Here is a 17,227-nt window from a genome sequence, read left to right on the forward strand (position 1 = left end):
TTGGAGGTCTTCTATAGTGGGATCCTGTATATCAAGTTTAAAACTACTGACAGTAACTTTCCTTTCCTAGTTACCCTTTCCAGTGTCTCTAGTAATAATCCATGAAACTCTCAAAGCCTGTGGACCAACATAAAAGAAAAAAATGATCCTGAATATGCTCCTAGTTGTACAAGCTTGTGGAAAAAAAAAAATACACTAAGGCCTCACCTTCTGTTTGCATCACTTCCGTGCCACACTAAGGAAGCACCATTGAGTGGTCCATGATCATCCCTTTACAAAAGACAACAGCAAGAAAGTCACTTTCACTTACTTTGTGTTAATTCTGGGTTTCCTTTTAAGTTCATCATCTTTGGAATTGAAGGTCCATAGATGTCTCCATCAAGTAAACCAACTTCTTTTGTCTGTGTAAGGAACAAAAAATAAAAAGCATTTGTCAAAATGTCTGTATTCCTTCATGAATTATTAGTTGATCAAAATTTCAAAACTACCAATAGAAATAAAAATAGTCTTGATTTTAGACACTGTTTCCTTCTTCTCTAAATGGCAACTGAAGCATGAAATATAATAATATCTCTACAAGTTGAGCAAGATGTCTTCACAAAACCTAGATTCTCCATACACAGAATCCTCAAGTGCATATTTTCTTACTTACAATGTAGACCAGACTTTATACTAAAAAAACATTATAAGCAACGTTCTGTTTCGTGTATTTATGCAGAAACAATATTTTAACTTATTAAAAAAGGTATCAAACTTTATTGTTAAAGAACAAGCAATGTTTGCAAATATATTTGAATCAATGCAATTTGAATTATACTAGTGACTACAAGGAATGTGAAAACAAAAACCATACTGTTATCTTCCACTTAAGTGGCCAGAATAAACTTTTGTAGACATCTTAAACTGAAATGCAAGTCTCTGAAGCCAATTAAGCAGGCATAACATTTTAATCAAATGCATTTACACAAAAATGTTAAAAAATGGTTTGTTCAACTACATATGGTACATTAGGCAATAAACTTTAAATAAAAATTATTTCAACTATGTAGTCTAGACTTAGAAGATTCATTTATCTATTTTTTTATAGATATACATACATTATTTTGTGGAAATTAAACTATTTTTCTTACAGATGGCAAGACACACTACCAAGTTCTGCAAATTAAGCAGTAAAGAGCAAGCCCTTTAAAGTGCTGAACGTCAAGTTTCTCCAATATAAAAAGCTAACTGTATTCAACATTTTGCAAAATTGCAAGCAAGTATGTTTAAGGGCTTGTTTGAAAGGTTAAAGCAGCAATGGGAGCTCTTCTAAAGTGCCGTATCAGACTTTCACTGTTAGTGTTTCAAAATGCATGCCTCATTTTTTGGATGACACTTTCATAATTTGGTATCAGGTATTAAGTCATTTTGTTAACACAGTTTTGATGAGAAAGATGGAGAGAAAGACAAAGGCTCAGGGATAACTATCAAGTTTCTGATTAGAAGATTATAGCAAGGCTTTTAATGCAGCATCTCTACCCTTGAACAGAATTTCTAAAGATGAAGTATATTCTGTGGCATCACAATCAGTTTGTTTGTTGGATTTTTTTTAAAACAGAAATGCACCTGGATTAAAAACCTAGGTATTGGGGAGAGTACTTCTAAATAAATCTGAATTTCAGTGAAGAAACTAACTCACAGAAGCCTAGACACCTGAGAATTAAGAATTACCCTTTTTACTATAACATACGTCTAATTTGAGTTTGGGAGTTTGTTTTTCTGTGGGGGTTTGCTTTCTTTTTTTAATTCTCTTTTTTTTAAGCTGTTGATATTGACCCCTGAAGACACACTTAATGGATGAACAATTTAAAGTGCTAAATTTACCTCATATAAGCCAACCGCATCTTAAATTTTACAACTGAGAAGTAAAAAATGCATTATCATACATGATCTACTATGTACTTTGAAAAAATAATTTCTACTACAGAAATCAACCAAATTTGGGTTCAGTCATTAAATATACTTTTTTTATTAAACAGAACAAAGCATATGTAATTACATGTATTACTTAATTTTTTTAAAACATTTCTTTATAACGTCTTGTGAAAGCTATTACAAAAAAGTTCAGGAGTTACTCTGACTAATCATTCTCTTCTTGTCTACTGTATGAAAGCTGCAATTACAGCAAGATTGAAAAGACCAATTTTTTTGTTAGATTTCAAAGACATCAACAACAGCATTAGAGCTTCTTTGATCCTGTAGGAAATGCATACTTTAACAGATTAGAAAGATTTATGACTCAGTCCCTTTATCTGTATCAGCAGCTAATCGAACACATCAAAACATTTAAGGGCTGTGCCACCTAATTCCTTCTCAAATGAAATAAATATTTGCAGAAAAATCTACACGGTGTTTTAAACCTGACTGACATACCTTCCCTCAACTTTTGGAGGGTTCTCCCCCAGCAAGGATCATGACTATCCACTGACTGACTACAATGATCTTAAAACTCACTACAGTTTTGTTTTCAGCATAAAGGGACTGAAGATTTAGGATGATCTAAATTAATTAAATCAACTTCATAACCTCCTGGGCATAGTCAGATCTCCACCACCACAGGCCAGTTATTCTTAGGAGTCAGCAGGAAAATGTATCTACAGGAGTTCCCTGAAATGAAGAACATACACATGCACACTGAAGGAAAACATCCCTCAATTACCTAGGAGGACTTTGCAAATCATAAAGCTGATCTTTGTTTCAAGCTAATACAATAAACGTGACAGCGTCTCAAAAAAATTTACACACTTCCTCAAAAGTAAGAAAGATGCCTGTTTCCAAGATACACTGCTTTTGTTCATGGATACGGTTCAATAAAACAGTTGTCTTCAAACAGAAAAATAATTAACAGATTCTCCAGTTTCTACAACTCATCTTAGTGAAAGCACAAATGTTCCTGTTTGCATGGTGCTTTTTACAGGGTAACAGGAGAAAACGTTTTTTGGCAGAACCTCACTAAAGCTAGCTCAAGGTACGTTTCTTCTCCTTCACCAGACAATTCAACATGTTAGGTAAAACGTTCATACTGCTTAAGAGTAGCAGCTTATACAGAAAGCATTGGCCCAGTAAGCTAAGGTTTTGAGTTTTGTTTCTCCCAACTATTCCTGCATTTGCAGTATATAAACATCCCTGGAATACTAATAATAACCTTTTACTCAAGGTTTAATTATCTTGGAAAAGCATTATGGTAGCTACCAAGGGATCTTTTAAGACAGGCACAGCAAAATCCAGATGATCTCTTCCAGCATTTCCAATGTTTTAAATCCCCAAGAGACAAAATAATTTGCACACACCTGGATGCTACCACATGAAACTGTTAAATCAGAATTACAAACACCAGATATTTCTCATGCTGGGTGAAATTTAATCCAGATGCATGAGTTACAATAATAAAAAAAATAAATTAAATTTTAATAAATGGTGTTTTCATCCATATAACCCACACCTCATAAATCAGCACATCTTTCAAAGTACTGCTGTACTAAAATAAATCCTAAAAAACATGCATAACATCAGACACAGCAAAAAAGAACATCTGGGCAGAAGGAACAGATTACAGGGGAACACAAGCAGGACCAAGAAGGCAACTTAAAGAAAGAAAGAAAAAAAAGCTCTAGGATTCCTCTAATGTCCTCTGACATTATTTTCATCTGCATATATATCTAATACTCAAAGCACATACAAGCATGTCAGAGTTCTCCTGCTTTTAAGTGTTTTTCAGAGCACAGCACACACCACTGCTACAGCCACCCTCAGCACTCTGCAGGTAAAGGATTCAGGTAATACAACTCCACCACCTTCTTACAGCTGCATTTTCTTCTCATGAAAATATTTCTATCCTGTGCTATTAAACAAACAGCTTTCCATCTCTTCAGTTGGCATAGCAATAACCAAGTTCAAAAAAGCTGTTCTCAAGTTAACATTTGTCCTTTTCCTTCTACCTGCCCAGCTGCAGAAGGAAGTTTGAATCAATCTTCAAGTTTACTACACTTGGAAAATACTTTCTAGAGACCTGTATTTATTTGTTGTTTTACTGCAAGTTCTCAACAGCTTAAACTCTGAAGATAACACTGACAATGTAACCATTCCCATTTGATTTAATCATGTACTTCCATGTCACTGGAAGCTACTTTGAAAAAAATATACTCAACTAACACGTGCAGAATTATCAACCTCTTCACACAGGTCGTTACCAATATTCCATAAGGCCGAGAGAACCAAAAAAAACAGAAAAAAAAGTCTTGTTGGCACATGAAAACACAAAAGTACTCTCTTGGTCTATTCAGTAAAGAGTGTACTTAAACACACTTAACAGATGTTCAAATTTACCTTCTTATCAGTGCTTTTAAGGTTTCCCCCCCTCTCTAGCTAATTGCTACCTAGCATAGGCTAACTACTGATGGGATTTGCTCTTTATGCAGCACTGGTACTAGCTGTCATGGTCTCATCCAATAACTGGTAAACTCAAGACCACAAAAAAAAAATTACAGCATAAAGGACTGTGGTAAAGAACTACAACCTCTTGTGGTGCTTTAATATCACTGACTACATCACCCTTTTTACTTCTCTACCATTAATCTTCTCAACTAGATATTAATTTGCCCAATTAGACCTCAGTAAAGATTTCTGACAAATATTCAGCATAAGGTACATCTATGTAATCACTGCATCCTTTACCACAGTAAATACAGTAAAGTTTTCACTCCAATTTAGAAACTTCTCTCACCTACACTAAGAAATGAAGACAAGTTTTCACAGTCATCAGGTATAGATTCTGTATTTACAAGAAAACCAAATGTTACATCAATAGATAAATATACTCTTGCATATATCCTGGAAAGATGAGAATCCTACAGCTTTGTTTTGTGCAGTGTGCAAATTAAAGGGATATATAACCTCACTAAAAAGATCCTTTCTTTTAGCTTCTCTGGCAAGATTCTCAACATAATTAAAGTTCAGTTTATCATTTGAACTTGGCCACTGCCTTGTGAGCAACAGAGACTTGCAAGATAGCTTTATTCCAAATTAATGATTTTCAAGCTCTGAACGTCGTTGTAATAAATCTTTTTGGGGGAAAAATTAAACTGAAGTTGTTCAAGGCCATATTATACACAGTCCCTCTATATACTGGCAGAGAGGTCTTGTAAAAAAACAGTAAGTTTTACCTCCTCTGCTTTTCCTTATGCAGATTCAAAATTGTTCAATTGCTATTATGTTTGTTCTCTTAAACAGGTATATTTTACTATACATGGTCCTTGTACAGATGACATAGGTCCTATGCTAATGACAAAATTATCTCTATCTTTCTTCCTGTTAACTATTTTAGCAGAAACTTGAGAGTTGTTTAGTCTCTCCACCATACTTTATGTAGGTTCCCTTTTTTGTCTTTCAGGTAATATTAACTATTAAATCAATCACACTTTCCAGACTGTGCAAACAAAGCAACCACTTCCCATTCATGTATCACAGATGACACCTCCACACATAATTCTGTGTTCACTGGAGAATCTGGTGATATTCATTGATTGCTTTCAAGTTGCCAAATGCTTTATTGAGGAATAAGCCTGATAAAAGACTTCATGCCAATAAAGAAAGGGAATTAAAAAAAAAATCAGCTCACAAAAAGCTGCTATAAATAGCTGTTAATCAACATAGCCTACGTTACTGCTAAACATCCAGACTGACGGAATTAATTTCCTTTCTGCTCATCTTTTCTGAAACATTCCTCCATACTTGCTAGGCATATGTATCTCCACTGGGCATTAGCTGAAGATATTATACTTTGAAGTAAACTCTGTAGACCACCAGAATTGGCTGGTGTTCAGCCTGGGAGGGATGGAGGCACAGGTTAATGAGCTGTCGTTGCTCTATATGGTGAAGGATTCCCTACATCAGAGGCACTCCCAATATTCAGCAGCTGCAGCCATTCCAACAACAGAAATTACATCTTTGCTAGGTGAAGGTGTCAGTTATTTTTAAAGCTGGTGCTCTTAATCCACCACCAGGACCCTCAATTTACATTTTTAATGTCATTATAGATTTAGAGCTAATTCTAAACTGCAAGCAGCAACACACAGGACAAAAGGGAACTTAAAATCAGGATGGGCTCTGGATTCCTCATTTGACATACTAACACACCTCTTTTAATCCCTAGTTCTCTAGCTTTTTCAGCTGCACACTGTTTAAGTGCCCAGCTGTAAACTGGACTGGCCAAAAAAGTACCACTGCAGTTTTCTCACTCTCTATCGTAGAAATGCAGACTTGTTTTAAACACTTATTCTTCTAATGGTTTAAAAGCCCTTTTCCATCATATGAAGATCTTCTAATTTTCTGCCAGCTACAGAAATTCTCTGGCACTATTTTCCACAACAGTCTGCAACAGCTCATAGTCAGATTTCTAAATAATCAGATACCAGTAATTCAACCTTGTTTGGTCTTCTTGCATATTATGTATCATATTGGGGAAAAAAATCATCTCAATACAACACCACTTAAAAAATAAATTACCAAAATCCAAAACAGAATCCCAAACATTACTACGTCTCTACACAATGCCTCACTGCTTTCACAGCATGCCAAATTATAAACATGCTCCACCTTACACATCAGTGTCTGACACTGGCACAAGGCTTTCAATGACTCAGACTCAGGATGAAGGTAATTAACTATACATGCAATACTTTAAAAAAAATTTACTAAGCATATAATCATTTGATTACAATAAAATATTTTAAGTGGTCTGTGTTTAAAAATATTTCTCACTCATTTTTTTACTTGAAAAACAGTAAGATTTTTAAAGCTTTATTTTCTCAGCCTATCTAGAAGCTGAGCTGTCATTGCATGGTAACCCCAGTCAATTCCAACTGGCATCTTCAGCTTTATTGGCACTTTTTCGCATTAACAAGCATGAACAGCTTATCTATAGCAATTAAAGTCTTCTGATTCTCTAAACAACAAAAGTAAAGATGTCTAGAAATCAAACTCTAATAATTAGGAAAGCTGAATAGGAGGAAGACAAAACAGGTCAAAACTTGCCTTCATGCTGTAATTGTTCACTGAAGGAGACCATAATTGTCTAAATGATTCTAGATTTGTTTGTTCCCCCCATGGAATTTTTTTCCTTACCAGAAAGAAATGTATATACATTGTGAAGTTATTTATTAATGCAGCACTCTAATAGTATCCCGTAGACAAACACTTTAATTACAAGAGCCCAATACTTGGAAAAAAGCTGGAATGTAAATAAAATAGGGTGGATGGATTTTGATTAGCTTTAAAAATCAATGTGCATTGTTTGATTAAATACACATTTTGACATAATTAAAACTAATTTTATTATCACAACAGTGAATTTGCATGAAGCCTCTGCTCATAACTACACAATTTATATGCTGTAAATTACTACATATTTGTGAGAAACCTTTCTCACATGTGTATAACAGCCAGATATCCATGAGTTTTCTGCTTTTAAAAATTAAAAAAAAAAAAAAAAATCTGCTTTGTGACTTCTTGACTGTGATATTGTTTGAACAAGTGTTTTCATTTGGCCAACCATCGACTTCCCCTAGCTTTATTTCTAAGACATGGTGTTGGGCCTTCCACTGCCCAACATACATGGGGAGAAGCACTGCACTCCCTCCGCGCTCCCTCCCACCATACAGAAACACTGATGGTCTTAGATTTAAAATACTTCATTGCTCAGCAACCCGTGGGTTTGCTTGGGAAAACAAAGGCCACTTCCTAAGATAAAATCACCCTTGGGTTATTTCAAATCTTGGTCCTGGTCTGCTTGACCCCATAATCCCCTGACACAGAGTCAGGCTTGAATAGTTAAAACTGATGCCCTTAATCATGTGCCCCTGCTACTGCAGGCAGAAGCCACTTGCTTATGCTTACATGCTAATTTGTTCCATATGGTTTTATTTCTTGCTCCTCTGCCCTCCACAACACAAAAACCATTTTGTCCTGTAGTGAAAAAAGTAAATCTTCCTGGAAAGAAAAGGAAATCTGACCAGGGAGTTCGCCTCATAGTGACAGCACAAGCACGCAGCCTCCCAACTGGATTTGTGCCATCCTTAGTCATGCACAGCTGGTGTTTGCTCACCAAAATACTCTGTTCATAAACAAGCAATCTCTATCCTATTATTGCTGCCATCTATTAATTCAACTTGTTTCTACTATAATAAATCGTCTCTGGCCAGGCAGCTTTCATAAATAGTCATTCTACTCTGAATATGAATCGTCCTGGACAAAACCCAAAAATTCTTCCCAAGTGCTCCTAGGGGAGCACAACTGACTGCTGGTATATCAAAAGAACGAAAAGAATCAGCTGTCAAACTAAGCAAGCAATTAAAAATAGGACACAAGGGTAGAACTTTAAGTTATTTGTTAACACAAAAAGAACACTATAGATTTATAGGTCTTGGTACAGGCACAAGAGCTTATACAATTCTTAACTGCAACAGGTAACCCAGGGTACCAAAAGCCTAATAGTTCCAGAAAGGGGTTAAGAGGCTGCCCTGCTTGTCTCCCTGGCTTTGCATCAAAAAAACCCAAACCACAACTCCCAAAGAAACTACTTTGTCTTGGACATGGTATCTAGGCATCTAAATTAAATCCTGTCTTGAATTATTTACTCTGTAACCATGAGGTAAAAATATGCCAAACAGACTGAGCACCAGCATGCAAGACTTCAACTCCTAAATTCTAATCCCAGCTCTGCCAACAACACTGTGTGCCAATGACAATGTCCAAGGCTCTGCTGATGCCTTAATATTTCAGACCATCACTATAACTGAAAAAGCTTCCATACTAAAAAAAAAAAGTTCTATCTATAGAAACAGTAAGGTTCTGGTTTTGTTTTTTAACTACAGAAAGTATTTTAAGAGAAGATGATAGGAAGCCTTCTTTTATCAAGAGGACAAAAAATTCCTTTACGCTTTAACTGTTAACCATCTTCCATCTTATGACACTATCAAACAACACTGTCACAGCTATTACTGAAAGAAGCAAGAATATACTCTAATCTAATCTCACCTGAAAGCATCTTCCACAGATCTCTCTCACCAGAAAACAGTCATTCTCAATAGTCTGTGACCTGTATAATCTTAGAAAAAGAACACTTGAAAGATCAGAAGACAACATAATTCTTAAATTAATTTAGCTCCAGTATAGTACTTGCTTTGAAAATCAAGTTACAAACACTGAACTTGTAACAGAAACAGACTGTATCTAATAAAGGAAGCACAGACCTTTGTCATGGTGACCTATCTTTCTTCAGAAGTCCTTTCTTTCCTCCTTTAAATAGTACATCAAGTTCAAGCATCAGTTTCTATAAATCTGTATTTTACTTATAAGAGACATAAGGACTGTAATGAAATTGCAGGAGGCTGCTGAAGGTCTGATCTACTAACAGAATCATTACTGCTTCCTCAGAAAGATATGAGCTTACAATAGCAATGAAGGGAAGGGAAACCACAGGAAGGTGATGCAAAATCAGTACTTATTAAAAGTAAAATAAAGAGGTCCATTGCTGCCTATCTGAGGTCAAAGAAATTCACCATAAACTTCAGGATGCACCAATGGACTCAGAACAACAACCTCCTTATTTATTTCACCAGAAGAAAACTGAATATTGCTATGATCCCTACAGTTCAGAGCACTGGACAAACCCAGCCTGGATCATGTCCCAGAGATACTCATCTCATAACCCTTGCTCACAGAACTAATTAACTGAAATCAATGGGAGTACACAAATGAACACACCAGCAAATTCAAGCCCAAATGTTAAACATAAACCACAATGTATGCCATCATTATCTTAAAACAAACAAACAAAAATATATTAATGCATGAACAAACATGGTATAGTTTATTCATTCACCTTAATCTCATATTTTCTAACATGTAACTACATCAATGCTCAATTTCACCATGGCAGCAGCTTACTAAATTGTAACCATCAGTTCATGTAAGTCACAGCTATTTCATCAATTTCAGCTGCTCTTCATTGATTAACATTCAAACAGACACTGGCATCCAATTTTACACCACCACATAATTGTAACATCAGAAATGACCAGCATTATATATTTACTTACATTTCTTGGCTCAATTTAATTTAAAATTACTTCTCAGTCCCTGATTTTCCAAATAACCTCTTCAATCATTCTAGACTACGGTCTCTCTTGTGTGCTTTACAAGTGTTTTAATGGGCAACTGAAGTGATGTATCATACTACTATGTTTAAAGCCAGGCCTTTAACTCCTAACAAAGGCCATAATCCCAAAACTGGTGTATGTAATTACTAAGAGATGCTTTACCTAAGTATAAACAATGCACTAAACTTCATGTTTGAAAAGTATTGGGCACAATCCTAAATGCACTTAAATCGGTATAGAAAGTTACATGCAATTAGCTGACATGGTTTCCATATGAAATGACCGTGCCACAACACAGATCACATCGCAAGGATCACATTCATTTTCTAAAAGTATTACAGCAAATGCCATGTTTTAAAGTTAATTAGAAGGAACCATTCAAGCAGTTTTGCTTTCCAAGATGACAAATTTTTCTCTGAAATCAAATTACTCCAACAGCCTATTTAAAACACAGAACTAAAACCTGTGAAATATCAAGATCAGATGCTATTACAAACAGTACATATTTCCTCCTCTTACCAAGTATGACTGAGTTTATGGACATTTTTTCATCTTTACAAAATTCCTACAGGAAGAGTGCAGATCACATGTAAACTTCACTCCCCCTACCTTTTTTTTCTCTTACTCATCTTTTACAACAAAGAAAAGATGCCACATTTACCAGATTAAAGTATATGAAGATACTCTGTATTTAATTAATGCTTTATGAGTACAAAACCAGCATTATACACCCTTAGGAAGTGAAGCTTGCTTCAGAGTTTACTTCTGTGTCAGTAAGTGTGTACAATAAAGTACTCCCAGTTTATAGCAGCAGGTAGACATAATGAAGACCTGTTGTTTTTACACTTGAATGGTTCCTACTGTCTATTTATAGTCCAAGTAACAGTTTGAGCAATACCAAACTGGGCAATGATATTTTGTCACTCAAAAAAATGTATTTCCAAGCTTTAGGGAAGATATGTAGCTTCTTTTTTTTTTCCTCAGCTGTTTGTATGTAAAGTATTTTTACACATTAATTTCTCCAGAAAAAGTAAATGTTCAGAGCTATAAAAAAAAAAAATAAAATGCTGGACACCACCCAGCACTTACTCTTATTTTTTCCAAGTCAGTGCTCTGAAGTGATAGAATTCAATTATTTATTACATGTCTCCAACCTGCACAAACATCCTCTACTATGTCTACACATCCTCACAGAATTGCAGTTGAACTCAAGAGATACACAAAAGAAGGGAAATGGTCACACCCAGATGAAGGATGAGATCTACTAAGTCATTCATGGTACTGATAAAATATAACCAAATTAATACAAACTTATAACTCCATGAAAAACAAATAAAGTAATTAACTGTCAGAGTAAATACTTAGATGTAATGAATGTGACTGCCTGCAGCAGTAACCATTTTATTTATTAGACATACACTCATTTCACTTTAGGGCTGATAATTAGATGTTCACCTACCGAATCATTTGCTGCTAGGGCGAGGGCTATATTTACTGCAAAAAAGAGGAAGGAAAGAAAAAAAAATTAAATTCAAGAAAACTTAATTCCTAAATATCAAGAATGTTATCATTACTAGAAAGAGAAAAATATAATATAAATACATCACACTTACTTAATAACTGCATTCATCAACTCGGCTCTTAGCTTCTTGCACCTCTACAATAATACCAGTTTAGGTTGGCAGCAGCACCCACATTTCAGTCCAAGTTTGCCAACAGGCTAACAAACTCAAGCTAACCTGTAAAAACTTGCAAATCAGTTTGTAGAGGACACTGCAAAATAAAACTACAATCTAAGTGTTTTGAGGTACGCACTTGGCTTCTGGAAGGTGGACACTGTATTATATAACTAAAATAACCCTACCATTGGTAACCTTTACCATAGTCTTTAGTAAACTTTCTTAAAACTAGAGATTAGGTTAAGTATTGACATATACTATTAAAGTATAGTGACCAGAAAGATGATCATATCCCTTTTTTTGGTTTATTGTGATATATGAAATGTGGATATTTTCTGGATGAATGATGAAGGTGCAATGCATGCTTTTCCCTTGATTTTTATGCCAGAAAACAAAGTCAAATCTACCCTGAAAGCATCTGTAACAACTAAAGAAACAAAAAACCAGAATGAAGCAATTAAAAAGACTGTGAGTTTGTTTACAACTTTTACATTTCCATCAAAACTTAACTCCTATAACTTAAAAGCACGTGTAATAAATGGTATCTTTTATCAGCTCACCAGCTTCAATTATGTTTGAAGACCTCCTAGAAGCTTCAGTATACCCAAACAGTAACATGTTTTGAAAGAAAAAAAAAACAAAAACCAAAAAACCAAAAACACACAGAAAAAAAACCTCAACACACAGTTCTTCCTTGGGTAATATATTTTGCTTTTTTTACACACTGCTGTAATTCAGTCCACAGAGCCTTTTCAACAAAGATAAACTATGGTCAGAGCCTTGTTCTACTGGAAGAATATGAAGGTACTGAGAACAAGCTTGGGAGACAGATTCCCAGCTTAAAGAACTTAGTGTTGAGAAAGATAAGTTCCTTTAAACAAAATGGTGAAGAGGTTAATGAGGAAAATTGTACAGCTCTCCTTAAAAAGCATACAGCCTCTGTTTACTCCTAAACGGATAAAGCATATAGATTCTATTCTTCAGTTTGCTATTTAAGCAGATGCTTGATTAACCATTCCCTGAATCAATCAGAAGAAAATACACTCTCTGAAACCTGGAAACCAATCTAAAAGTCACAGATAAGGAGAAAAGACAAGCAATCCAATGATAAATAAAAAGGAAAAATCAACTGCAGCTCATGTCTGAAGTGGCACAAAGGAAGCAGCAAGTTACTCCACACACTGTCTTAAAATCACTTTATACATCTATCTTCTCCCTATACAATTATCATGTGTGGAAACTAAAGTAGGATCCATAAAGCTTTTTCAATAAAGGATATTTGACTACTGAAGGGAAAAAAGGGAAACAGTGGGAATAACACAGTGGAAAAACCTGAGAGTCAGCTGAATATCTAGCTGGACACCTCATGTTTTCTGTTGGATCCCAGCTGATTCTTGCACTTGTTTGTCTTTTTATTACCATCAGTTCCAAGAGGGTGTAGAGCATAGGACCTAACCTGACCCTAACCTGTTGGCCCTAATTAATAAGTTCCTATAACCAGGAGTGCAGGGCAGATATGTTCCAGAAGTTCATTACCACTTTCATTTTTTTAATTATTTCTTTAAAACTTCACTGCGGGCTACAAGAAAAGTCACCATGGTATCTCTGCCCATGCTAAACTAGCCAACCAGTATCAAGAATGATGCACAGGGAGGTCAGTACAAGTCTGGGAAGGTTTATTAGTTTGGACTTTGTAACTTCCAAACCCAAACTGGCTCTAGGAAAAGCACAGTTGAATTCTCAGAACACTGAGCTAACAATGCAAATAAAACTTCTTGGCCCAAAATCAGACATGTACAGAGCCAGCTGACTGTGTCTGCATCTGTGACATGGCTAATCTACATCATCAATAAAACACCTACAGATAACTAAGATGAACTCTCTCTGAAAGATAACTCAATATTTACATCTCAATGTAAGAGGCATTTAGAAATAGAGTAACTGGTTTACAACTATTATTTCTCAGAATATTTTAACATGTAGAGAAAGCCCAGAATCAAAAACCACAATGGTTATCCCAGAAAAGAACCATAAACGGACACTATTATCACCTTTGCCAAAGCCCAGACTTGTGTCCAGGCTGGTCAGGTGAATAAATGGATTTTGGTCTCTGCCTTGAAAGGGTGAGTTTCAATAATAGTACATCATTCATCTAGAATAAAAGCATGCAAGAGGGGAAAAAAAACCCTAAAACACAGTTAATATGACTGAGATAAAACCAACACATGGTCAAACGTATCAGGTCTCTTGAACAGTTACAAAAAAATCTCAGTCCATTAGTCTTTGCTATAAGTGTCTGAAGGCCAAGATACTTTAAAGTATCACTATTTTCTTCAAACTGCAGGATTAACAAAATGTGAGGAAGAATACCAGCCATTAATTTTATTCCACTTCCACAGCTGGAAAAAAAGTTTCAGTAAATTAGAAACCTCTCCTCTTTCAAGACCACACTTTGAACTCTTCTCATGCCAGGATCAATTTTCTACAGTACTCTCATCTTCAGGGTAATGCTGAAGAGGAGACAGAAGAGACAAAAAAAAAAGGGACTTTGGCCATATAAATACAGGATAAATACAGAAGAATGATGGTAAGAGACAGAAACTAGGCAAACAGCAATGACAAAACACAACTAAAGTATTTAAACATGCATTTAAAAATATTTTTTCTATAGCACAATTTATTTTAATCACTGACTATATTAATTTCAAAAGAACAAAAAGTCCTATTAGAAGCAACAAAGAATACAAATATGAAAGCTATACATAACAAACAGAAAGAATTATTCAACAAATTAAGGAATGGCCCTGACAAACTTAACCAGAATGCATATCCACTTGTCCTGAAATAGAGATTCCTAACATCATAAACAAACTATGGGAAAGAATATGAAGAGCCTTGATAGTCCTTCAGAGAGGCACAGACTGTAAGACATTTTCTGTGGTGCTTCTGGAATTAGAGGTGCGTACTAGCCTCTCTTCTTTTCAACTCCTGCTCTCAACATGAGTCAGCGGAGTTGTCACCAAACATGTTCCCCACAAACCTCCACTACAAAGAATATCATTTTAAGTACATAATTCAGCAATGATGCCATGCAATACTTTTGTACATACGAGTTATCTGACCTTCAATTGTTCATCTGAACCATAACATTTTTTCTCATTTTAACAAAAAAGTATCTAGATTACTTTTTCTTCTCAATATTATAAATTAATACATTAACAAAAGACTGTCCAATACAGCAATATCTGAATGGTTCATTTACATTTCAATTCTCTTATTTAATGCTTGCTGAGGCCTGATTTTTTATTTTTAAACATAGGGGTATGAACTCCCAGCTCTAAGTATTATTTATACATGTGTCACACTTCATGTTTAAATTACATACAGACACCAGTTAGCAGAACTTAAATTAGCGTATTTGTTTGGAAACATGAGGACGATAATCTGAATTTACTGTTCAAATTATGCTCATTTTGTAAATTGTGGATTTGCAAACAGGTATTTGGTATTTTTGGTAACCTGAAACAACCAGTCTATGAATTATAACCATCAATCAAAAGATACCTCATTAAGAAATGCAAGTGTTGAATGTTCTGCATGTCTTTGTACAGGAATGTGTATTCTATGTATAGAATAGTATATAGTGTATCCTATGTACAGAAAAAAAGTACTGTCAATTTTTATTTTTTAAAGTACAGCTACTCATACTACAGAATATCATGTTTGACTTTTCTAGTATTTATTAGACAGTCAGTCCTTTACAAACATGGCTAAAACACAAACCACAAAATTAGAAATTAAGAGCTACATCAATGTGCTATTTACAGCAAATGGAGATGAACAGTAGACAACATTCAACTAATGGATTACTCTTTTCCAAACCACATGCTAAAGAAAGTATCTTTAAACAAATTTCTAATGCTTTAAAGAGATAGTTTCAAAGAGGTTTACCTTCAGAGTCATCTTTGTTGAAGTTCAAGCAAATTTCTGCAGTGCTGATAACCTATGTACTACCTTGTTCTACCACCTAGGAACTGCACAGTTAGAGAACAATTAATTCAAAACCTAATGGTGGGGCTAAGAGTTCAAGGTGATCAGCAAGACTCTGATCCATTGTATGATAAATTTGCATGATTTATAACTACTGTTTCACCTTCTATTTATGCAGTGCCTACGCAAGTAGTTGAGAAAATTGAATAAATACTTGATTTAGAAACTTAACTAAATATCAGCATCCTCTACAGAGCACATGACACGCCAACATAGCACAGAGGAGCATTGTACAGGCACACCTAGGCTGCTAGGGAAGAAGGACTAGTATCACTGTACCTGCATATGTTCTAAGAAAGCAGACGGTCCCAGGACAGCACTGCACTATTAGGAAGCGTCTGCTCGATTTGCACCTCATTTAAAGCTAAGACCTCTGTACCGGCTTGCGACTCAGTACAAGATAAGGAACTACACAACAAGTGCCCAAATATTCCTTACAAAACATTACAAAACATTCAAAGTAAGCTATTAAAAAAACTCTTACCTGCTGTCGTTGATTTTCCAACTCCCCCTTTTCCAGACGCCACGACCACCACCTGCTTTACTCCTTCTATGGGCTTCTGCCGCGGCAGCCCGCGCGACAGGATCCGGGCGCGTCTGTCCCTCAGAGCCTCATCCCGGGAGCCTGAGGACTAACGCAAACACAACACAAGCAAATCCATATGCACCGGCCCGCAGCCTCCCCAGAGAAACACGCGTGCTGAGAAATTCCCACTACGGGTCCAAACACCCGTTTTGCGGAGAGGCTCCGAGAAGGGAGCCTGCTCCACGGGCAGGCTGGCAGGGACGGGGCCAACTTAAAAATAACTCCCGCGGGCATTTTGTTGAGTTCATTATATGATCGATCTTAACACTTCAAAGAAACACGACGGCTTGTGTTCAAATAAACCCAAACACCACTTAAAGTTGGAAGCTTTAAAAACGAGGCTAGAACTAGCGGTACCTTACAGCTGCTTCAAGCCCAAGAACCGCCGCTGACAGCGGAGAAAGGGGGCGCGCAGGCAGCGCTCCGGGGCTGTCCCCCCCGAGCCGCGCCAGGGGAACCCGTCCCGGTCCCGGTTTGCGGGGCAAGTCCCGCTTCGCCGTCCTGTCAGGAGAGGGGGTACGCGACGGCCCTTGGGCGCCCTGCGGGCCCTCCGCAGCGGGACAGACGGACCACCGGCAGCCCCTGCAGCTCCGCGCTCCCACCTACTACTTGGCTGCCCGATTTGACCATCGCGGCCGGGGAGCGCCCGCTCGCTACTGCCACAGAACTGACTCAGGTCCAGGCAAAAACCGGGCAGAGACTCATCTGCCTCGGCT

At 36.4% G+C, this 17,227-nt stretch overlaps 1 protein-coding gene across 5 annotated transcripts in view; it reads right to left on the reverse strand.

Annotated features, from left to right (window-relative positions):
• NUBPL (nucleotide binding protein like) overlaps positions 1-16,911 on the reverse strand; it is an 85,609-nt gene extending 68,698 nt beyond the window's left edge. For 2 of the 5 annotated variants that reach the window (XM_026849145.1, XM_026849143.1), the window contains exons 1-4: positions 16,410-16,911; positions 11,656-11,690; positions 9,073-9,142; positions 311-401 (exon numbers count right to left, since the gene is read on the reverse strand). In XM_026849145.1, the coding sequence (XP_026704946.1) occupies positions 311-401; positions 9,073-9,142; positions 11,656-11,663 (169 nt within the window). In that variant the 5' untranslated portion in view covers positions 11,664-11,690; positions 16,410-16,911. Of the gene's footprint in view, positions 1-310; positions 402-9,072; positions 9,143-11,655; positions 11,691-11,809; positions 11,936-16,409 lie in introns of all 5 variants that reach the window. The other 3 variants (XM_026849147.1, XM_026849146.1, XM_026849144.1) reach the window with 2 other exon arrangements.
• Between the last annotated feature and the right edge of the window lie 316 nt (positions 16,912-17,227).

Source organism: Athene cunicularia, assembly GCF_003259725.1.
Source record: "Athene cunicularia isolate RWA chromosome 5 unlocalized genomic scaffold, athCun1 chr5_part1, whole genome shotgun sequence".
Taxonomy (NCBI): Eukaryota; Metazoa; Chordata; class Aves; order Strigiformes; family Strigidae; genus Athene; species Athene cunicularia.